Source organism: Mastigoproctus giganteus, chromosome 2 (genome assembly GCF_048544385.1).
Source record: "Mastigoproctus giganteus isolate SK-2022 chromosome 2, ASM4854438v1, whole genome shotgun sequence".
In the NCBI taxonomy this organism is placed as follows: Eukaryota; Metazoa; Arthropoda; class Arachnida; order Uropygi; family Thelyphonidae; genus Mastigoproctus; species Mastigoproctus giganteus.
The window spans coordinates 52,766,246-52,790,923 of NC_143576.1; the positions used below are offsets into that span (position 1 = coordinate 52,766,246).

The 24,678-nt window shown below is 41.4% G+C and overlaps 1 protein-coding gene across 2 annotated transcripts in view; it reads left to right on the forward strand.

Annotated features, from left to right (window-relative positions):
* The window catches only part of LOC150089303 (high affinity nerve growth factor receptor-like), a 306,611-nt gene that overhangs the window by 27,264 nt on the left and 254,669 nt on the right, over positions 1-24,678 (forward strand). For both annotated transcript variants that reach the window (XM_090368482.1, XM_090368483.1), the window contains exon 4: positions 6,863-6,931. In XM_090368482.1, the coding sequence (XP_090224608.1) occupies positions 6,863-6,931 (69 nt within the window). The remainder of the gene's footprint in view (positions 1-6,862; positions 6,932-24,678) is intronic.

Consider the following 24,678-nt stretch of genomic DNA (forward strand, 5'->3'; position numbering starts at 1 on the left):
GCCTCACATCTCCGACGCATGGACATCCGAACATTCTGGAATACTCCAGGCGAATTTCGAATTTCTTCGGCAGCTACTGCGATTCTTGCAACCAGCTCCTCAGCATTGTCAACAGGGGTGTCATAAACTAGCGATTTCATATGACCCCAGAAATAAAAATCAAGACATGATAGGTCGGGTGACCGAGCAGGCCAACGCACGGGACCACCACGTCCGATCCACTGTTGACCAAATGTGACATCCAGGTAGTTACGAACATCTCCGCTATAATGGGCAGGGGCTCCATCGTGTTGGAACCACATTGTCTGTTGCGTCGATGCAGAAATCTGTTCATCTCTCAAAAGTTGTGGCAATACTTGCTGCAGAAAGATCAAGTAGATAGGTCCGGTTAGACGACACGGTAACAGGTAAGGTCCGATGAGGTGATCTCCCATAATACCGGCCCATACATTGACCGAAAATCGAATCTGTGCCGCACGACGTCGTATTGCATGCGGGTTCTCGACCGCCCAGATATGGTCGTTATGCGTGTTGAAAATTCCTTCCCTTGTGAAGGATGCCTCATCGGAAAACAACACTTCAGCAGGAAAAAGGGGATTTGTAGCACATTTTCCAAGGTACCACTGTGCGAAAGCAATACGAGGTGCATAATCCTCCGGTTGCTGTGTCTGGACACGCTGCCTGGAGTATTCCAGAATGTTCGGATGTCCATGCGTCGGAGATGTGAGGCGTGCATTGTAGCCCGTGGAAGAAACTTCGAACACTTACTTTAATCCATGTACCTTTTGCTTCTTTTCATGTATTATTAAAACGATTTCTCACTTACGGTCTCTTTTCTTTATGGTGCTTCTGTGTACAACACCGCTCCAGGAAAGCATTTCCGACCCCACATTGCTATATGATTTCGAGTTGTCAGGATGCACCCTACCCCTCTTAGAAGTTCTGAAACGTTTAACTGAAACACCCTGTTTATATTTTTTGCAAGCGTAGCCCTGAACTATGTCAGTGGTTAGAAAAATGAAAACTAACGGTACAAGCTCCAGACCATATCAAACAGAATGGTTAGATAAATATGGTGTGATTGAAAAGAATAAAACACCCGTGTGTGTTATTTGTAACGAAAAAGTCACCTCTCGTACATTCAATGTAAAAAGACATTTTGAAAAGTTGCATTCAAATCTCGGCTTCTCAACAGATGAAGAAAGAAGAGAATATTTTTTACAAAAGCAAAAACAGAATGATTCACAAACAAGTGTTTTAAAAACTTTTTTGACTCTGAAAAATAACATTACAGCTGCTAGTTTTCAAGTAGCCCATTGCATTGCTCGCCATGGGAAACCGCTTTCAGAAGGAGAGTTTGTAAAACAAGCATTTTTAGAAGGAAGTGCTACTCTGTTTTCAGAGTAGCACTTCATTCTAAAAATGCTACTCTGTTTTCAGATTTTAAAGAAAAAGACTTGATTATAAAGCGTATAAATGAGTTACCAATAAATCGCAATACTATTAAAGATTGAGTAATAGAATTAGAAAGAAATATTTCTTCTCAAATACATAACGACTTAAAGTCTGTAGAAATGTATTCGATTGCTTTAGATGAGAGTACTGATGTAAATGGTTATGCACAACTAGCAGTTTTTGCTCGATATAATGCAGGCAATATAATGAAAGAAGAGTTAATAAAACTAATAACACTGAAAGGAAGGTGTACCGGCCTTGATATTTTTAATGTATTTGATAATGCATTTAAAAAAATTGTTTCTATAACAACAGACGGTGCTCCCAATTTGGAGGAAAAAAACATTGGTTTTATTCAGCAGCTTAAGAAAAATATTAGACATTCTCTGATAGAATTTCATTGTATAATACACCAGCAAGTTCTATGTGCGAAGCAAGGTTTAAAAACATTTTCTAATGTAATACCAGTTGTAATTAAAGTTATTAACTTTATAAACGCAAGAGGTCTTAATAAGCGAGAATTTGCACAATTATTAGAGGAAATTGAGTGCCAATATTCTGGGATTTTGACATACAACAATGTTCGATGGCTCAGTTGCGGCCACGTTCTTAATCGGTTTGTCATTTTATTAGATGAAATAAAGCTCTTTTTCAATGAAGAAAAACAATAGTTATGATGAATTTTCAAATATACATTGGCTAAATGATTTAATGTTCTTATGTAATATCACTCATCTTTTCAATGAACTGAATGAAAAAACTTCAGGGACATGGACAAATTGCATTAATGATGTTTGAAAATATCAAAATATTTATGAAAAAACTAGACAACTTTACTAAAGATTTAGAAATGAGCACCATGAAATATTTTCCTCAATTACAAAAACATTTTCAAAACACTAAAGATTTTGAAAATATTCTTGACATTCAAGAAAATGCAATTAAAATATATTTAACCATTTTGCAAAAAATAAAACAAGCTTTCCATGAGAGATATAATCAATTTAAAAGTTTGGAAAATACATTTCGCTTTATTTTATGCCCACAAAAAGCAGAGTATGATACAATGCAACTAAACGATTTTATGTGGCTAGGTATCACTAACTTAGAAATGGAATTAATTGAATTCCAAAGCAGCATAGTGTGGAAAAATAAATTTGAAAACTTGATTTTCAAAGTAGAAGGAAAAATTTCAGAAAGTAATGCAGATAGGCCTAATGAGGATCCCACAATAAAAGTTGAAAATATTATATTAAACGCATGGTATTCTTTACCAAACAATTTTACATGTATGAGGAAACTGGCTAACGCTCTTCTCACAATGTTCATGTGAAAAATTGTTTTCCTCAATGAATTTTGTTAAACCTTCCAACAGGAATAAACTTGGAAATGAATTGACTGCAAAATGTATTAAAGTAATGAACACGAAGTATGTACCTAATATTAAGAAACTGTCTGAAAGTAAGGAACAGCAAATTTCGCATTAAATATACTTTTATCAACTTTATTACACATACTGTATCTGTAATTATGTTAATTATTAATGAAGAATATGTAAATAAAAGCGTTTTCTTTTATTCCTTGCTCATTCAAATACTTTGTGCAGAGGCAATACTGGTCATGATGTCACCTGGTGCGGTACAAGGTATCAAATCAAGCTTTGATATTTCCTTTTTTTTTTTAGCTCTTCACTTGCAAAAGTTAGTTATAAATCAAAAAGGAAACTAAAACCTTTTTTGGATTATTTCAAAAGTGAGAATCAAAAAGATTCAAATGTCAACTTTATCTCTTAACAAAATGTTTGATGTTTCCAAATAATTGGCACCCTTTTTACCACCCCCCCCCCTTTCTAATTGAGGCCTCTAACTTATGACTCACAGGCTAGTATTTAAAAAAGAAATAAAAATAATTGACACACTCTTCAAAAAGGTTCGCCATCACTGACCTAGATCCATGGCGAGGAATTCATCTAAGACAAAGTTCCACAGGAGTGGCCCCAGGACAGAACCCTGGGGACTGAGCGCCCATGCGGACTGGGCGACTGAGGCATCCTCCTTATCAAAGCTGATTCTAGAACTCAGCTTGAGCAAATTGCCTTCCCTGCCTTAACGATCCTCCAACATTGGGCAAACAACCACAAGTTAGTCATCTCTGGGGAAAAAACGAAGACTATCCTCCTCAAAGGATCCTTGGACATAAGAAGACCGCCCCAAATTAAAATCTCTGGGTAGACATTGCAACTCAAAACAGAACTAAAATATCTAGGAGTAACCTTCGACTGCCGATTAACATTCTTACCTCATCTTAATTACCTCTCCAACAAAATACGTCGTTATACTGTCATGATCATAAGAATTAGCAGAACAGACTGGGGTTTGAAGAGGTGGACTCTCATGCTACTTTACAAAACCATCTTCTTACCAGCTGTGTGCTATGGTGCAGCCATATGGTTCCCTCGTGCCATCATTGCACGTAATAAAGCAAAACTACATACAATTCAACGCAATATCTTACTCACCGTGACTAAAGCTTGCCGCACAGTCAGTAATCCTGCCCTGCAGGTCTTAGCAGGTACACTTCCTCTGGACCTGGAGGTTATTCGTAGCGGCCTTGCATACCGCATAAAGAGAGGAATTCCCACCACCATTCTGGATATAACACTCGATCTAGCTAATGATCCAAAAAAACGAAATGAAACAGATTTACTCTAAGCTGTTCCACCATTGGCAAAGGTCTTTGGAGCAAACAGCCAAAGGTGAAACAACTAAAAGATTTCTTCCACAAGTTATGATAACTGCACCGAAACATCCTCCGTGGTACTCACCAGGCCTTCACGTCTCGTTCTTCCTCACTGGTCATTGATCGTTTCGGGCCAAGCTGCATGCCCTGGGTATCACCGATTCTCCTCTCTGCACATGCGGTGACAAGGAAGACTGGATTCACCTCATGTATAATTGCCCTCTTTATGATTTACCTAGAACTCTCCTAATTACCAGAACTGGAAATATACCCAGTGGGCAGGAACATCTCTACATAATTGACGAAACCAACTACAAAGCCTTCACTACTTTTGCCCAGACTGTATTTGAAATGCGTCAAATTCACCCACAGCAAACTGTTCAGTGCACCCCCATCTTATAATGAACCCAAAACTCAATTCACAGAACATATCCTGAATGGAATCAAATAAAACACCAACAGGATATTGATCTTTATCCTGACCTAACAGGAATCTCTCGACGTTCACAAAGGAAGCTATCTGACAAACCCACCAACAAAAAAAGGACTTTTCTACAATAGACACATGAACTTCAAGCAATCCTTGAGCTTCATGAATCCATGTGCCTCCTCTCATCCCCTAAGAGAAGATTATCCAAGTCCTCTACCCAGTGTGGGACACTGGGTAGAGGAATGTAGTATGTTGTGCCCATTGTTCATCCGGCCTGTCAGCCGTGTCACTGGGTATGGTAACGTCGGGCCCCTAGTGGGGCCCGACGTTACCATACCCAGCGACGGGGACGCCGGCCGGATGAACAATGGGCACAACATACTACATTCTACATGACCCAATGGCCCAAATTGGTACACCCATGACGGGTGTACCAATAAAAATCAAATTATTATTATTATTTTAGGGTTTCCCGTAATTAAATACATTAACCCGTATTCGTGTCTGTAAATTGCGTGTGTTCTCTGGTCGATTTGCCTGTTTTGCTGGAGGAAAAAACCCCAGTTTCTGAGGGAAAAAACCTTGCTATCTACGCCTGAGACCGACTAACTCAGCCACGGAGTGAAAAAAGCCCACTAAAGTTCCTCCCGTCATCGACGGGAATCGAAACCGGGCCTTTTCCACCCGGTGTGGGGAGGACGGTGACGGTACCACTGTGCTACCCACGGAGACACGGGTGTACCAATAAGACTAATTGTACTGTGGCAGGTCCTGCCACTTACGTTCCGGAGATTTCAGTGGCTAGGACCTAAAAAAAAAAAAAAAATATTCGCCGTTTGCTTAATAATACAATTTGTTTAAACATAGAGTGGGGTTTTCGCTGAATGAGTTTCTCTAGAGGTCTAATAGTTCGGGCAGTAATTTTGGTGTATTAGATTTGGACCTGTGGGCTAATACGCTGTATATAAAAGTTTTGGGAGGGAAGGCAGAAGACTGGGGGGTAGTGACGAGATTCGAACACAGGCCTTTTCCAACAGGTGTGGGAAGGACGGTGATGATACCACTGTGCTATCCGCGCAGACCAATGAGGACGGTTAGGTTCCTAAGAAAATTCGGTTTAATCCCCTGCTGTCCAAGCCTGTTTGAGACTGGGGGTTTTTTGAGCCGGCGGGAGGCATTCGTGGAAAGACTGAAAATGAAATTTCTGGAACGGGTTTTAGATCTGATTAGTCTAGATTAATCTGTCCTCTCATGTGTTTTCAAAGTGCATTATACTGTAAACTTACTGTAATTTTATTTACTCCATTCTAAAGATAATAATAAATTGCCAGGAAAACTATGACCTATTGAGGTACTAAAATATTTTCAGACTGCTGGAGTTCAAAAAACCAAAAACAAACTATTATATTAGGCCACTCGAATATTTAAATTCATATGCCGTGTGTCTTATGTCCGTTAATTGGGTGTGTTCCATGGTCGATTTGTCTGTTTTGCTGGACGAAAAACCCCATTTTCTGGGGGGGGGGGAAACCTTGCTATCTACGCCTGAGACCGACTAACTCAGCCACGGAGTGAAAAACGCCTATTAAAATTGCTCGCGTGATCGACGGGATTCGAACCCAGCCCTTTCCACCCGGTGTCTGGAGGATAGTGACGTTACAACTTTGATACCCGTGCAGACAAAGTCTGCTAAAGTCCCACGTTGACGGCTTTCAAGTAACACCAGTAGGACACGTTTCACTGGTTGAGAAACACTGCGTTGAAGAAATCGGCACACACTCGAATTGTGCATTTCTGCTTTTACATTCCCTAGATTTGTGACCCATTACAGTGACCACAGATGCCTTGCTGGAGAGTACTTAAATGCAATGTGTTCCCAAATTTATGAAACTTAAAGCACCTGAAAAATCAAAAATATTCTTTAAAGATGTGGCTACTCCGCTCTCTATAAATCCTCTCTTGGTTTCTTTGAATACTATATATATGGGGATAACATTTATGACAAGAGTGGATCGGTTTGTGAGGTGAAAATTCATGAATCATGGTGCGGTGAGAGTTCATGAATCTCGTAGGGAGGCTCAAAATTATTACTTTCGCCGCTGACACCCAAAGATATCCGTATTTGTTTTCCAGATAGTTATATTATTGTAAAGCTTTTCTGAACTAAAAATTAAATCAATACCAATTTTTTTCGTTTGCAGATTTACAGAAATGCTGTTCTATTTTTTTTTTTCCAAGGAATCTGAGGAAGAATAATATTTCTGTAATCTCGAGGCAACTCTTTGAAGGACTAACGATATTTGAACTGTAAGTATGTCTAACCTTATTTACTAGGTATTGTGAAAGTCCAGTATACATCTTTTTGAATTACCGGTAGATCTGAAATGATAACATACATGTATAATTGCCGCTCTGAAAGAATCAAAAGAAATACAATTGATAACCTGGATGTAGTAGTAGTAACATGTGATGCAAGAAAGCAAGTGTATGAGCTTATGCAGCATCAGCAAAAAAAAATCACACCATTTCCTCCAAATGCCTGTCCAGTTCCTCCTTAAATTTATTCAACCTATCACCTTCCACAACGACAGATGGAAGTTTGTTCCAGCAATTAACCACCCGCTGGCTAAAGGCACATTTCCGCACATCTATTCTACATCTATCCTTTCTTAATTTGAATTTAGGCCCCCTTAGGTTCGTAATCTGAACAAGTGGAAGGATCCCATCAGAATTCACTGTGCTCAACCCATTCAAGGCCTTATATAGCTCAATCAGATCACCGCGCAGGTGCCTAGTCTCCAGCCACTACAATTTGCAGAACTTAAGCCTCTCTTGGTAAGAGGACCTTCATTCCCCTCACCAATCTTGTTGCCCTTCTCTGTACACGCTCAAGCAAATCTACATCCTTCATAAAATGAGGCCTCTAAACCTGTACGCAGTACTCAAGGCGTGGCCTGACCATTGCCTTATACAGAGGGACAATCACCTCCTTTTCCCTGCTAACAAAATTCCTATATATCATTGACAACACCCCATGACCTGCCCTGGCAGGCTGTCTGCATTGTATTTCAGGGCTGTCTGAAATCTGTGCTGGACTCTTTCTAAAATCTTTTACAGCACAGATTTCAGAAGCCTGTGAACATTCAAACGTGTATGTCTCCTTATACATGATTCTTTTACATGCGCATTTTCAAGCTCAGTACCTCGAATTCTGATTTCCAAGACACTAATTTTCAACTTAGTTCTGAGGTAAAGTATAAATGGGCCTGTTGTACTAGGTTCCATGGTACAATGAAATAAAAAAGGCCTGACGTAGCCCAGTGGTCAGGAGCGAGAGTGCATAGCACGCGTTCCTTGAGTTGACCTAGGTTCAAGCCCGTGACTACTAAATACGATAAATATTTGCATTGACGATTTATTGTAAACTCTACAGCCTTGGTTGTCGTGCCGGAGTATAAACAGAAAATTTATTTATTTATTAAGATTAGTGTAAATCCAGTAAATATCTTTAATTATGAATACTATGCAGGTTTCGAGACAATCGTCTCTTCTTCAACGGAGTTTAAACCTAACGGATACAGTTATGCGTGCAGTGAGGTGTGTGAAGGCACGTTATTCAGTCATTAAACTGGAGTTCATTGTTGCTGCAGGGACATGCGCAGTTCTTCTCCAGCGCTTGTCGAGGTATAAAACGATTGTCTCCAAGATGGGGTGCAGTCTCATGCCCTTGCAGCGGTTCATGGTTCTCGAATTGCTCAATATATTGAGCGACTCCAACCACAGGCGGTGGCGGAAGTGCCTGCAGTGGTCTATTATTTCGTAGTCTCGTTTGGGATTGAGGTCGTGGTGGGTAGCCGAGAAGTGCTGTGCGATTACGGACTGGTCGGTCTCAACAAGGCGGATTGCTCTATCGTGTTCCGCAAAGCTGTCTTGAAGACGTCTCGAAGTCCCTCCTACGTAGCAGCTTTATTCACCATTAGAAAGACACAATATGGCTCCAGCAGCCTATGTGTCGTTAAACTCAACAACAACTTAGCAGCTGTCACAGTCTCTACAGGTTATGCGGTACATTACACTGCTGCGTAAGAGAGGGGTGACATAAACTGGAGCCTAGAGAACGTAGGCATCTACAGGGTAACTGTACGCATTTTATTCGGTATTTCCTGAGGATTTTAGAGATCAGCCTGACACTCCTGGATAGTAGGGAACGTAGGCAGTAGGTATATTGTCCTGGGTTTGTGGTGTCGGGCGGACTGTGTGCTCTTGTGCTTGCAATAGACACTTTTCTAGTACGTATGTTGGGTAGCCACAATTGACTAAGTCTGTCTTCAAGCGAAAAATCTCGCTGCGCCTAGCTGCATCTCTGCTGGAATGGCTCGAAGCTCTGGAGAATCGAGTGCGGGCAGTGTGGTTGAGATGACTAGGGGCATAGCCGGATTTGAAGTTTGTGAATTGCCTGCACCACATAGGCTTATGATATACTGAGGTTTCCAGGTGTAGGCCCACACGTTTTACTAGGACATCCAGGAACGGGAGTGATCCGTTAACCTCTAAATCTAGAGTGAACTGGATGAACCCAGACAGGGAATTGAGATATTCTAGTAGTGTTGTTTCAGAGCCACGTGGGATGACGGTGAAGATGTCATCAACATATCTGCACCATTTCATATCTGTAATAGATACAAGTGGGTTCAGGAATATCTGTTCTTCTAATTCTTCCATGGCGATGTTGGCTACTACGGAACTAACAGGGGTGCCCATAGCAGTGCCATGTACGTGTTAGTATACGGAATCCTCGTAAGTTAAGATGCTGCTTGACAAGCACAGGTTGAGGGCGGTATAGATGTCGTCAGTAGACAGTGTTCTGTTTGGAAGGTTTAAGTCATTATCAAGAAGCCTCTTGGTGCAGTGTATGGCCTGCTGAACAGGAATTGACGTAAATAGCAACACTACATCAAATGATGCCATGACAGCATTTTCAGAAATTGAGAGGTCTTTAATAAGGCGAATAACTTTGCTGCTGTTATTGACGGTGTGCGTGGTATTTCCTACAAGAGGTGAGAAAAGACATGCCCAATATAGTTCATACGTAACGTAAGTGCATTGCAGCAGGACACTATGGATCTGAGAGGAACGCCTGGCTTATGGATTTTCGGTAATCCCTAAAACTGTGGCAGTTGGCAGCCTGTGGCATGAAGGAGTCGCCGAGTTGGAGTGGAGATTTTCTTTTCTTTTAACCATGCATAGACAAGCTTATTGACGCATGACTCCAGACTCCAGTTTTAATACCTTAATGGGTGGATCTGTCACAGGTTCATATACGCTGGAGTCTAGTAGGAGGGCCAGGACTTTCTCTCGGTAGGCTGACCGGTCTAATACGACAGTCCGACGGCCTTTGTCAGCAGGGAGTACGACGATAGTGTTGTCCTTTCTTATAGAGGAAAGGGCGGCGTGTTGACGGTGGTTAAGGTTTGAGTAGGTGGTCCGTGTGCTACGGAGGATGGCGGCTGTTCTGAAAAGGATTTCATTAGCAGTTTCTTCAGGGAAGTTGGTAACGCTTGCATTTGCTCCCATAGCGAGCTGTGTGATCGGTGGTTTCGATGGCACGATGGTGAACTTCATAACAGTGGACAAGACGTTGAGCTGCTCCATGGTTAGTTGTTTGGTGCTTAGGTTTAGGACGAAGGAAGTCGTGTCAGTTGAACGGGTTTTCGTTCTTGAGGAGTTGGCCTCTTTATCTAAATTAATAAATTTTCGTTGTTGCCGCGAACGATAAGTATTGGAGATGTGGTTAGCTCGGCGACAGATGGTATGTACAAGGTTGGTAAATATGATAGGTGAGATCTTATCTTGTAGTTCTTGTAAGAGTCTGAATTTGTTGTAGACACCTCTCTTGATAGCGGAGATGGGGGAATCCCCTGGTGCCGTTAGACCCTAAACACACTATACCTCTCTTGATTGCCAATATGGCCGCCGTTGTGTTCGGACGTACGATATATCGCTCCGTGATTTTTGTGTAAAAAATGTGTTTAAACTACAGATTATGTTCTACAGTGTGTTCTCTCAAGAAGATATACAGTACAAGAGTCCCTTGGTGAGAAACTTTTTGCATTCTACCGGGAATTAAATTAGATCCCAGCGTAATTTATCTATTTCCTTTATTGCCAGACTGCACTGGTCACCATGTGGCTGACGGCAGGGAAATAGAGAGCCGACCAATATAACGTGGCTGGCACGCTGGTATCTGGCCGTTGACTGGGGAGGTTGCCCTCATAGTGATTGTGCCCTGTGTTAACTTGTACAGAAACAACGTTCCAATATTTCTGGACTGTGTTTAAAGCAATATTATAGAAAAAATCATGACTTTTGTGCTTCCCCCACTCCCATAAACTTTCCATGATGACGCGTGAACTTCTTACTCGTGCGACACATTGAAATCGTGATGTCACCATCGTCTTCGGCGTTCCCCGAAAACACCACAGGGAACTAATCCCATCGCTCTGGTTGCACTTTAGCACTTGGCTGTTCTCTCCCCTGCCACGTGACCAACGGAAGAACTTTTAGCATTAGCATTAGTAGAGGCATTTGATGCAAGAAAGCAAGCTTATGCAGCATCAGCCAAAAAAAAAAAAAACCACTTCCACTTCACCCCTCTGTTCGTTCAAAATACCTGTCCAGCTGAGCCTTAAACTTATTTAGGCTATCAACTTCCACCACAAGGGATGGCAGTCTGTTCCACCAACCAACCACCCTCTGGCTAAAGGCAAATTTCCGCACGTCTATCCTACATCTGTCTTTCCTCAATTTGAATTTATGCCCTCTCATGTGATTTTTCTGAGCTAGAGGAAGAATCCCATCAGCATTGAGTATGCTTAAACCATTCAAGGCTTTATACACCTCTATCAGATCACCTCGCTGGTGCCTAGTCTCCAGACACTGTAATTTGCAAAACTTAAGCCTTTCTTCGTAAGAGCACCCCTTTGTTCCATTCACTAATCTTGTTGCCCTTCTCTGTACTCGTTCCAGCAGCTCTACATCCTTCTTGAAATAAGGACTCCAGACCTATATACAGTACTCTAGGTGTGGCCTGACCATTGCCTTATACAATGGAATAATCACCTCCTTATCCCTGCTGGAAAAATTCCTGTATATCATTGACAATACTCCATGAGCTACTCTTGCAGCCCGTCTGCACTGCTCAGAGAACTTCATATCTTCCTGCACAATCACCCCCAAGTCCCTTTCATTCTCTACCACTGTCAGTGTTGTACCACAGAGTTGATACGTTGCTCTGGGGTTGCTTTTTCCAATGTGTAGTACTTTACATTTGTCAATGTTAAACTTCATTTGCCACCTCTCAGCCCATCTGCTCAACCTTTCCAGATCCTGTTGCAGCAGCATAGTGTCAGTAGTGTCCTTGACAACCCTGCCAACCTTTGTATCATCTGCAAACTTGGACATTAAGCTTGATATACCATCATCAATATCATTTATAAATACAGAAAACAATAATGGACCCAACACTGAGCCCTGAGGGACTCCACTAATAACATTAGTCCACGATGAGCAGTGTCCATTGATTACCACTCTCTGTCTTCTCCCCCTCAACCACCCCTTTATCCATAGCAGCAATTTGCCTCCAATGTCACACTGCTCCAATTTGTGTAGCAGTCTTCCATGTGCAACAGTATCAAAAGCCTTTCTAAGATCCAAGTATATAATATCAAAGTTATTCCCTGCATCCAGTTCTTTTGTGACTGCATCATAGTATCCAATCAAGTTGGTCAGGCATGACTTCCCCTTAACAAAACCATGCTGTGTCTGAGCTATAACTGAAGTCTTGTCTAAATGATCCTGCAGTGCTTCTTTAACCAGTGCCTCCATTAAATTTCCTGGAACAGAAGTTAAGCTCACAGGTCTATAATTACTTGTGTCAGCCTTTGATCCTCCTTTGTGAATTGGGGTCACATTTGCACATTTCCAGTCTATGGGTACCTCCCCTGAGTCCAAGGAAGCTCTCATAATTATGGCTAAGGGTTTGCTTACTTCCTTTGCTGCCTCCTTTAATATAACTGGATAGATCCCATCCACCCCGGGTGCCTTTCTTGTGTTTATCTTCAACAGTTTCTCCTCCACTTTACTCCCAGTTATTTCAAGATTCTGTAGCTTACTGCTAGAGTTGAATACACCTCTGGCATTCCCCTTGCTGAATAACTGCTCATGTGTGAATGTCGATGCAAAATATTCATTTAGTTTGTTAGCTACCTGAGCAGGATCATCAACAGTTGACCCATCAATATCAAGTGGACCAATCTGATTCATCCCCTTCCTTCTAGAGTTTACATAAGTAAAGAACTCTTTGCTGTTTTTCTTTGCATCCCTTGCCAAGGATTTCTCGTAATCTGCCTTCGCCTGCCTAACCTCCTTTGTAACTTGGTTGCATATCAACTTGTATCTATCATAGGCTTCTGTGTCATGTGTTAATTTGTAAGTATCCCATGCATTTTTCTTCTCTGCCATATGCCTCATTAGTTCATCTGACATCCATTTTGGCCTAAACCTTGAACAATATTTCTTAGTTGGTATGTAAAGCCTAGTAGCTTCCAAGATAAGTTCTTTGAATGCTTCCCATTTTGAATTTGCTGTTGGTAACATCATCAGTTGGTCCCACTGTATAGAATTTAAATACTGTCTCAGTCCATCGTAGTCGCCTTTACGGAAGCAATAACCCTTCCCTTTACCCCTAATGGTAGTTACCTCTTTCAGTAAATCCCACTTCAGCACACTGTGATCACTGCCACCTAATGGTTCATTTATCTGCAGATTCTTAATGCATGAAGAATCACTGCTGATAATCAAATCAAGAGTATTACTCCCTCTAGTTGCCTCCCGAACATGCTGATGTAGAAAACAATCATCCAATAAATCCACAAAAGCCCTGCTAGTGTGTGAGTAACCAGCCCCCAAATTCCAGTCAATATCTGGGAAATTAAAATCTCCCATTATAAGACTCTCTGATTTACTGGCCCACTCTATTTCCCTGTACAGTTCCTTATTATACTCATCAGAGTCATTAGGCCTATAGCACACTCCTACTCTCAATTTTGATCTCCCAATGCTTATGTCACACCAAACTGACTCAACACTGCACTGTCCAGCGATGTCGACTGGCTTCACTTCCTTGGTTTTTATGTGTTTCTTAACTAATAGCATAACCCCTCCCCCCTTCCTATCCTGTCTATCCTTTCTGTAGACGTTGTACTCCCCAAATTGCATTTCTGCATCCCTTATATCTGTGTGACACCACGTCTCTGATATCCCAACAATATCTGCCTTTGATGTTTTGAGCAATACCTCAAATTCATCAAATTTATTTACTAAACTCCTAGCATTGGTGTACACGCAAGTATACCTGCACCTGTTTGTATTCTTAGCTACCCTAACACAACCCATGTGTTTACTTGTACCGCAATGGCTCCCAGCAGTCTCTGAAATACCATGCATCTTGTTTTTCAGGCTTCTGCTCATTCTAATAGAAGCAGTGCAAGAATCTCTTTCACCTCTGCCAGTGGCTACTGTCAATCTATTGGTCTTTGTCTCCCCCCCCCAAGCTAGCAGTTTTCCGACCCACCTAACACTGCCTCGATAGCATCAGCAAAAATTCTTGCACCCTTTCTATTTAAGTGTATCCCATCCCTGTAGAAGCAATCTCTCCTGTTAACAAGTACAGTCCAGGCTCAAAAAAATTCTACCCCTTGAGCTTTGCACAATCTTTCCAGGGCCAAATTGATCGACAAGGCTCTCATCATATACTCCCTCCTATCGTGTCTGGGCAGAATTGCAGACACTTTCAAATTCAACCCTAATTGTCGGCTTTTGTTCAACAGTGACCTGTACTTGTTAAGTAATTCTGCCGGTCTCCTACTCTTAATATCGTTAGTGCCAAATTTGAGAAAACTAAACTTAAATTTGAGAAACTTAAATTTGAGATTAACAGTTGTAAGACACGTAATAAACGTACGGACTTGTGGTTAGTGTCCATCGACAACTCTTGGAGCCCTAACCCGATAATCCGGAAAACCTCTTAAATCCGAAATACCAACAAATTGGAGAGAAAATCGGACAGAACTACCGTCGCTGGGGAACAAGATCAAAATAATGATTCGATATTGATAGAAAACCAAGAAGAGGCGGAGAACCCCCGCGCAGGAGCCCCCCGACCAAAGGAAAAAATTGGAAAATGACTGCTCCGAAATCAGAAAGGAAAACACGCTCGCAATCCGAGCAAAAGGAGACAAATGAAGTAGCTGCCACACAGAATGACATTACAGAGGACAAACGGGATGCCAATGACGCACCAAAAAATGCGGAATCCCCCCCATGGAGCCTACGCTGCCCGAAGGTTCTGTTCTGGACCAGATGCTGGTCCTCCGGGTGCAGCTCGAAAACAAGTTGAAGGAATCCTCTAACAGAATAACCACTGCCCTCAGAGGAGAAATTGTGACCATCTGAACCAAGCTGGAAACGGTTCTACAGAAGGTCCACGTAGAAGCAATAACTAATAAGGCCAAATTGGAGGCCTACATGGAATGTGGGGCAAAACAAATGCCACAGCGGGCACCCACTTACGCAGAAACGCTGAGGAAACCTACAAATGTACAGACCAAAATTCAATCGGTCAAAAGAAAAACCCTTCTGCCCACAACCAACATAGTGGTTGTACGAACAGTAGGGAATGAAAAATCCACCAGTGAGGAAATAAAGAAGAAAGTCACAGAGAACTTGAAAGAGCACTTCGGCGCTACTAGAATCAAAGCTATCCGAAAAACCAGGAACCCCGGAATAGTTATTGAAACGGCAACCAAAGAAGAAGCACAGCAGATAATAACAAACCCCAAGAACTTCACTTTAGGCCTTACCGCGGAGGCCCCAAAAGAAAAGGGCCATCTGTAATCATTTTTGATATTGACCAGGATATGACATCTGAAAGTGTAAGGGAAGAGATATACAGGAAAAACCTCCTAAAGCAATTACCTGACAAGGATTAAAAACAGCTGATTATACCCAAGTACAGAACAAAATTTAGAAATAGTGGAAATTGCAACTGGGTGGTAGAGCTGGCCCCCGAAGCATGGCAGATCCTACGAATGCAAAACACCATATACATAGAGTGGAGCAGTCATAGATTTAGAGAACGTGTGGATGTACCAAGGTGCTTCCGATGCTGCAAGTACGGCCACACAACACACACCTGCGCCCAAAAAGAAGCAACATGTGGCCACTGCTCTGAAATGGGCCACAATTACAGCAGCTGCCCAAAGAAAGAAAAAGATCCCATCTGCACCAACTGCAAATCCCTGAGGTTAGATCATGCCCATTCCACACGCGACACAAACTGCCCAACTTACTAGAAAGCTAAGAGTTCATACCAGTCACGAATCAATTATGGGGATACACCATAAGAAATTTAATAACGGAATCCTTGTGGTGCACCAAATAAACGCACAGCGGGCCAGAGCAGTGGCGACCAAGTACGGCAAAGCGCTGATTTGGCAAACGCAGATGTTATCCTGATACAGGAGCTCTACACAGGAGCGGGTAGCCCCTGACTTGCTAGGGCAAGTCAGGGGCTACCCGCTCCGATATAAAATTGTACAATGCAACGAAGACACTCCGAGGGCGGCGGTGATAGTACGGAACCCGGAGATAACCACAACAAAAATACCACAACTCTGCACGCCATGGGCAGCATGTGCCCATATTATTAGCTCTGTTGACAGCCTGTATATGATCTCGCTGTACTGCAGACCCGGAATAGAAATAGACTTCGCTATCACTTACCTACAAACAGTGCAAGAAACCCTAGCAGGACAAAGAGTCGTACTCAGCACCGATGTAAACTGCCGCTCCCCTGTCTGGCACAGCACTACACCAGACCGACGAGGTACCAGGAATGGACAGAGGCTTGAGGAGTTTCTAGGAAATTCTATCTTCACTGTAAAGAATCAACCCTTCAATCTACCGACATACTGCAACACCTTATGGGAATCAACCATACACATCACGCTAACCACAAGAAACATAGCAGCTCATGTGACCAATTGGACTGTGCAAAACGCCTGGACCACATCGGATCACCGCACAATCACCTTCAATATCAAGAGAACGATGCCAAGACCACCAAATGGCAAATACATGGCGAGCAGGTTCGCCATCAAAAAGGCAAACTGGGAGCTCTTTCGAGAACAATTGATCCGCAAAGCATAAGAGGAAGTGACCGGATGGGAAAGTGACAGGATGGAAAACGTAGACAGGATGCAGGAGAAAGTCACCCACATTATAACCACTGCGGCGGAAATGGCGATGAAAAGGAAGACACCCTCCGTAGGAGCCATGCCGTGGTGGACCCCGGAGTTACAAAGACTACGAAAGCAAGTTCAAATAAAGAGAAAAGAATACCAGAGGGCGCGGAGATCCTGGCCACCCGCAGACGTAGCCTATCTAAGACATCAATACCAACAGCTACGCAATGCCTACACTGAAAAAATAAAGAAAAATAAGAAAGCCTCCTGGGAGCGACTAGTCTCTGCGACCGGAAATGAGGACCCCTGGGGATTGTATACAAAATAACCATAAATAAGCTCCCCAGGGGGGAAATAACGACTGCAACAAAAACGCCTCAAGGATCCCTGACTAAAACATGGGATGATACAATTAATAATATTCTAAATACAATCTTTCTAGAACCCCCAGACAACCTCAGTGACAAGCAAGAAGAAATCTCCCAAGCGAACGAGGCATACACATCGCAACAAATGGAGCCGCCCTTCACCATGGAGGAGCTACAAAATGCTGCGGCACAGATGCGAAATAGGAAATTCCCGGGATCGGACCTCCTGGAGCCGGAGCTGATCAAAAAGGCTGTGGAACACATACCTGGCCTCCTGCTCAAACTTCTAAACTGCTGCCTGCAAGCGGGGAAATTTCCGACCTCCTGGAAAACCGCAAATTATCTTTATTATCTTTATTTTCTCCTAAGAGACACCCGCTTACAGCTATTAACCAGGGGGTGCACATTCATATATACAAATATAATTTATATACATAATTATCTATTTATAATTTATACAAATCAGTCTTTATAAATTATACAAATTATACAATGTCTAAATTATACATTTTCTAAATCATACATTGTCTGATTAATTATATTATACACATCATTGCCTTATTTTACATGACAGGCAGATAGAAAGAGAGCACAAGCATAATTTACAATTTTACAAGGAATTAGAGAATGTTCACATCTACAGCACTATTCACAGCGAGTTCACAGAAAGACAAGACGTCCAATATAAACATAACAGGAGCAAAAACAGTCCCGACCAGTTCATTTTCTTCATTTCCTGCATTCTCTTTTGTTTCCCTCTGTCGGCATCACTCAACATTTATAGGTGGAGTAATGCCTTTTGAAACACTTCGGTCCTGTATCTCTTCTCTGCGCAAAGCCTTTCTGGGTCTGCTTGAAGATCGTTGAACATTTTAATAGTGTTCAAAGGAAAAAATCGCCGAAGGCTTTCCAGCTGTGTGAGCGCGCTACTGATTGGAAGGGATGTTGTTCTATTCGCCCACCTTTGCGTCATGTGGGGCCGAGTCAGCAGGTGGTCAGTTTTCGGCGAGTCGACTCTTCCGGTCAGTAGTTTTGCAAGCGTGAGGATGTTCTTGGTGACAATAATGTGAGACCAAGGCGTGACATCCAAGTTGGCATATAAAATGGTTCTTGAGATTGTAAATGGCTTCGTAGTGATCCTGTTTAACCATCTCAGCATCCAGTACTCTAAACCCAGGAAAGCCTTGATGGTAGCAACTGGGGCAGAAGACCAAATCTGAGATGCGTAGAGAGTGGGGATGACGCATCTTAAAATATATTGTTTAACAAGGTCAGGGTTCCTGATACCTACTAGTTCTTGTCTGGAGGTCCATAGCGCTGCGTAAGTTTTCTTCTTTACATGTCCGAAATGGGGTGTGAAGTTTAGGTTTTCGTCCCATTTCAGACCAATATCAATATGTGTCCTGACTTTTTGACCACACTGCCATTTACGCGTATTGATATGTGGTTTTTTAATACCTTGTTGGTGAAAACCATTTGGGCTGTCTTGTGTTCATTTAGTCGGAGCCCCATGCAATTAAGGTATTCTTGCAACTCGGCGATTTTGGAGTTTGCTTCGTTGTTGCATTGTAAAGACGTGTTTTGGTCATTCGAGGTGACAAAATATTTCAAGTCGTCTGCATATACGACAAATTGCTTTTGATTTTGGGTCAGGAAGGGATGCAGTGCTGTTGCGAAGAGAGTAGCAGAGAGGACACCACCTTGTGAGACTTCCCTGTTGACTTGGAAGGTCTCTTTGGAAGTTCCATTTATGGCAGTGATGTGTCTCTCCCTCAAAGAACTCGTTATTATAGCTAATACGTGCCCAGTTATATGGAAATATTCCTCCAAGATGATAGTAATAGCCGAGATGGATATTCTGTCGAAAGCGGATGCAACGTCTAAGAAGACAATGTCTAATTGCTGTTTGAAGTTAAGGGCGTGTTGTATTCGAAATAGAGTCTCCATGAGATTGGTGGTAGTAGATCTTTGTGGGGTCACTGAATGAAGGTACTCCGGTCTATGCCCGAAGCAGTCATGGTTGATGGTATTTAAAATGGATTTCTCAAATATTTTTTGAAACGAACATCCAATTGCAATAGGCCTGTAGTCTTTGGCGGATTTAGGATTGCTATTTGTGGGAACAGGTTTAACGAAATACGTATTCCATATCTTCGGAAAGTGGTTTTCACTTAAAATTTTGTGGAAAATGTGAAGGAGCAGATCTATGATGTATACACTGCTGATCTTAATCATGAAGAGTGGGAATTTATCAGGCCCAATTGTGGCTTTATTCTTGAGGCTATTCACAGCGGCTTTAATGTCATCTCTAGCGATACTGATTTGAGACAGTTCAGGATAGAACTCTGTCTTCAGTTTGCTAATTGCTTCACGGATTTTCTCTGTGTTGACTTCACTTTCAACTTGATTTTCTGCTAGAGGAGTTCCAAAGGTAGCTTGGGTCCATTCTGAGAAGATGTGCTGGGGCATTATATCCGTACGCCTTTTCTTATTATATATCCTGCTTCCTTTCTTTAAATGTGATCGCACCATGTCATAGTGAGCTTGACGTTTCAATCGAATGAACCGCGCTCTAGCTTCTTTATATCGAATATAATCAGGTGGGTGTTCAGTTTTTTCCATTTTCTGAACAGTTTTTGCTTCTTTTTAAAAGCATATTTTACTTGTGGACTAAACCAGGAATTTGCTCGATGGGAAATTTTTATGTGTTTTGATGCGCCCTCAAGAGCAATAAAGTGAAGGGTATCCGAAAGTGCTTCTAAGGCATCGTCTACGGGGAGTTGGAAGAGATTTTGCCAGTTGAAATTCGCGAGCCGTTTCAAAATTACGTCTGGTTTTATATACTTGGTTGAGAAGATAACATCAGCGTTGTTTTCCCTCTTCCAGTTCTCTTTTTGTCTACAAGCTTGACTTCTCAGGTTGACTTGGATTGAGAGAGGGATGTGATCCGAAGCGAAGCGAGTCGTACTGTCAGTTAATGTGATGTCTAGAGCATTATAGTATACCAGGTCAAGGCGCTGTGTGCCTCTTGTGAGGGGCGTTTCAAGTTGTTTCATCGAGAGGGTTTCCATAGTATCATCCAATTCGCTCTTTGCACATTTGTACTTAGGAAGAGGCATGTTCAAATCTCCCATCACAATAGATTCTACATTTGGGTTCGAGTTTGCAACGAGCCAAGTAAGGAGTTCATTTCTGGCTTCGCTGTCATGGTTGGGTGGAAGGTATATAATACAAATTTGTACATTCTTTGTACCTTCTCTGAAGGCTGCTGAGACGGCTTCAAAATTTTCCGAGTGTGACTCTTGGTTTTTAGTTACAGAGAAATTATTCTTATAGAGTATCATTACTCCTCCTCCTCTTTTGTTTTTTCTTCCTCTTGTAACGCATTTAAAACCAAAATTGTCAGCCAGAGCATCTAGCTGTCTATTATTATGAAGCCAGGTTTCTGTCAGGCAGATGAATTCATATTCGGAGCTTAATAGAAGGTTCTGCAAAGTGTGAAGTTTATTGGCTATGCTGCGCACATTTTGAAGGTAAAGAGAGACTTGCATATTTTCTTTCGAGTCTGATGAGGAATTCCTTAATTGCTACTGAGCAACCCTGGTTGAGAGCCTCGAAGCACGTTCCCTGAAGCGTTTAACCAGGGTGCCAGTGGGCCAAATGGTTTTGTCTAGTAATCGTGCTTCACAATTAATAGGGCATGAGATAGTGAAGGAGGAATATGCTGGATGTCTTGTTCGTACTTGTCGTACTTCCACGTCAATACCCATCCCCTCTACGCACATTTCTTTAATGACGCTCGGTGTGATACTGGGTTCAATCCGCGAGACAAATAGCTTTCCTCTTGTTTGAACCGAGGTGATGCTGTATCTATCTGAAACTCATTCTGAAGAACCCTAACAAGCCACCGGAACAACCGGATTCCTACCGACCGATAGCTTTACTGACTACCCTGAGTAAACTATACGAAAGGCTGTTGCATAAAAGAATTATGAACCACTACAAAGCTGCAAACCTAGAATCACCAAAACAATATGGATTCAAACCGGGATTATCAACCATCGAAGCAGTCCAAAACCTTATATTCAAAGCAACCCAATGCGACAGGAAGTACTTCCTAGTCATTGCAGTGGACTTCGCAGGGGCGTTCGACACCCTGTGGTGGCCGAGCGTCCTCGGCCGGCTCCGGGAGGCAGCGCTCCCAACAAACCTCTACAAGTGTATAAAGGATTACCTAACTGACCGAAGAATTGCGGTGGTAACACCTTTTCGAAAAGTGGCTCGATGGGTCCGCAGGGACTGTCCCCAGGGCTCGGTCTTGGATCCACTCATGTGGAACATTGTCTTTGACGACTTCCTGGCTGAGGACTTGGGCGAAGTGAGCTGCCAGGCCTTTGCTGACGATTTGGTCCTGATGGTGGAGGCGGACTCCAGATCGGGCCTAGAGACTCATGCAAACCAGGCAATACAGGTGTTACAGGATTGGGCAAAGCTACACATGTTGAAGATCTCACCCACGAAGACCAACTCTGTTCTATTGAAAGGAGTGCTTGACATCCACAGACCACCGCAAATAAAGATAGCAGGAGCAACCATCAAACTTGCAAAACAAACACGATACTTAGGAATTACAATCGACAGTAATTTATCCTTCACCCCTCACATTATCCACCTGAAAGAAAAACTAAGGAATTACGCAGCATTAATAGCAAGAGTCTCACGCAGGGAGTGGGGATTAAACAGAAAAACCCTGTCCCTGTATTACAAAGCAATTTTCATCCCAGCCATTACCTACGGATCCCCGATATGCTACAAAAAAGCGGGAACAGTAGTAAATAAAAGATACCTGGAAACAATCCAGCGTAGCATTATGCTCATCATCTCTCGTGCATACAGAACAGTGAGCACGCACGCCCTCCAGGTCTTGGCAGGAGTTCTCCCACTTGATCTGGAGGTGACTCGCTGCGGGCTCATGTACCACCTGTCTAAGGCCGTGGTGGCAAACCTATGACACGTGGGTCAGATACTGACCCACGAAGGCTTTGTAAGTAACCCACGTGCATGCGTTTATTGTAATATTGGCCTACTTTTTTAAATTATAACAGAAAGAAAAGATAATCGAAAATATTAAACAATTATAAAATATAAATATGTAATGTCCGATTTATAAAAAAATAAACAAATAAAAAAAATCCAAGTGGAATGTGGACGTCGGCAAACAGTGTTCTATTGTTTGTTATTTGGTTTTTAGGAGCATTAGCAACTAAGGCCATATTGCTCTGGGATATGCGGTGGTCATTCCATGACCTTTCCGCATCCTCCGTATTTGTGGTGACGGGTTCGAACCCCGGTCTAATCAATAAGCGTGTGCTACGCACTGCTGCTCCTTTTCACCTGGCTACGGAGGCGCCTCAGTGTTCTATTGTATTAAACTATGCGTGTGGGTGACACATTACACTGTGACATAAACTTGGCGTGTTTTGTCATTGCATTGAAGAACGGAGATGTATCGAGCTAGTAGAAAGTTACCAGCTCGCACCCTCGCAGTATTGGACTAAGAGGCAGACTTGACATACGCATCTAGAAGCGTTAATAATGAATTGATTATAACTTAATTTTTTTTTTGTCAAATTTTCTCATCTACATAACCAATGTAAGTATGTTAAGTGGGCCTATGCTTATAAAAGTTCATCTAAAATTATTGCATCCTACATATATAATATATATGTAGGTTATAAAAATATATATATTATATTTGTATATACAGTATTTTTTGCAAGCGTAGCCCTGAACTATGTCAGTGGTTAAAAAAATGAAAACTAACGGTACAAGCTCCAGACCATATCAAACAGAATGGTTTGATAAATATGGTGTGATTGAAAAGAATAAAACAACCGTGTGTGCGTTATTTGTAACGAAAAAGTCACCTCTCGTACATTCAATGTAAAAAGACATTTTGAAAAGTTGCATTCAAATCTCGGCTTCTCAACAGATGAAGAAAGAAGAGAATATTTTTTACAAAAGCAAAACCAGAATATACCAGCAAGTTCTGGTATATTCTGGTATATAATACACCAGCAAGTTCTATGTGCGAAGCAAGGTTTAAAAACATTTTCTAATGTAATACCAGTTGTAATTAAAGTTATTAACTTTATAAACGCAAGAGGTCTTAATAAGCGAGAATTTGCACAATTATTAGAGGAAATTGAGTGCCAATATTCTGGGATTTTGACATACAACAATGTTCGATGGCTCAGTTGCGGCCACGTTCTTAATCGGTTTGTCATTTTATTAGATGAAATAAAGCTCTTTTTCAATGAAGAAAAACAATAGTTATGATGAATTTTCAAATATACATTGGCTAAATGATTTAATGTTCTTATGTAATATCACTCATCTTTTCAATGAACTGAATGAAAAAACTTCAGGGACATGGACAAATTGCATTAATGATGTTTGAAAATATCAAAATATTTATGAAAAAACTAGACAACTTTACTAAAGATTTAGAAATGAGCACCATGAAATATTTTCCTCAATTACAAAAACATTTTCAAAACACTAAAGATTTTGAAAATATTCTTGACATTCAAGAAAATGCAATTAAAATATATTTAACCATTTTGCAAAAAATAAAACAAGCTTTCCATGAGAGATATAATCAATTTAAAAGTTTGGAAAATACATTTCGCTTTATTTTATGCCGACAAAAAGCAGAGTATGATACAATGCAACTAAACGATTTTATGTGGCTAGGTATCACTAACTTAGAAATGGAATTAATTGAATTCCAAAGCAGCATAGTGTGGAAAAATAAATTTGAAAACTTGATTTTCAAAGTAGAAGGAAAAATTTCAGAAAGTAATGCAGATAGGCCTAATGAGGATCCCACAATAAAAGTTGAAAATATTATATTAAACGCATGGTATTCTTTACCAAACAATTTTACATGTATGAGGAAACTGGCTAACGCTCTTCTCACAATGTTCATGTGAAAAATTGTTTTCCTCAATGAATTTTGTTAAACCTTCCAACAGGAATAAACTTGGAAATGAATTGACTGCAAAATGTATTAAAGTAATGAACACGAAGTATGTACCTAATATTAAGAAACTGTCTGAAAGTAAGGAACAGCAAATTTCGCATTAAATATACTTTTATCAACTTTATTACACATACTGTATCTGTAATTATGTTAATTATTAATGAAGAATATGTAAATAAAAGCGTTTTCTTTTATTCCTTGCTCATTCAAATACTTTGTGCAGGGGCAATACTGGTCATGATGTCACCTAGTGCGGTACAAGGTATCAAATCAAGCTTTGATATTTCCTTTTTTTGCTTTAGCTCTTCACTTGCAAAAGTTAGTTATAAATCAAAAAGG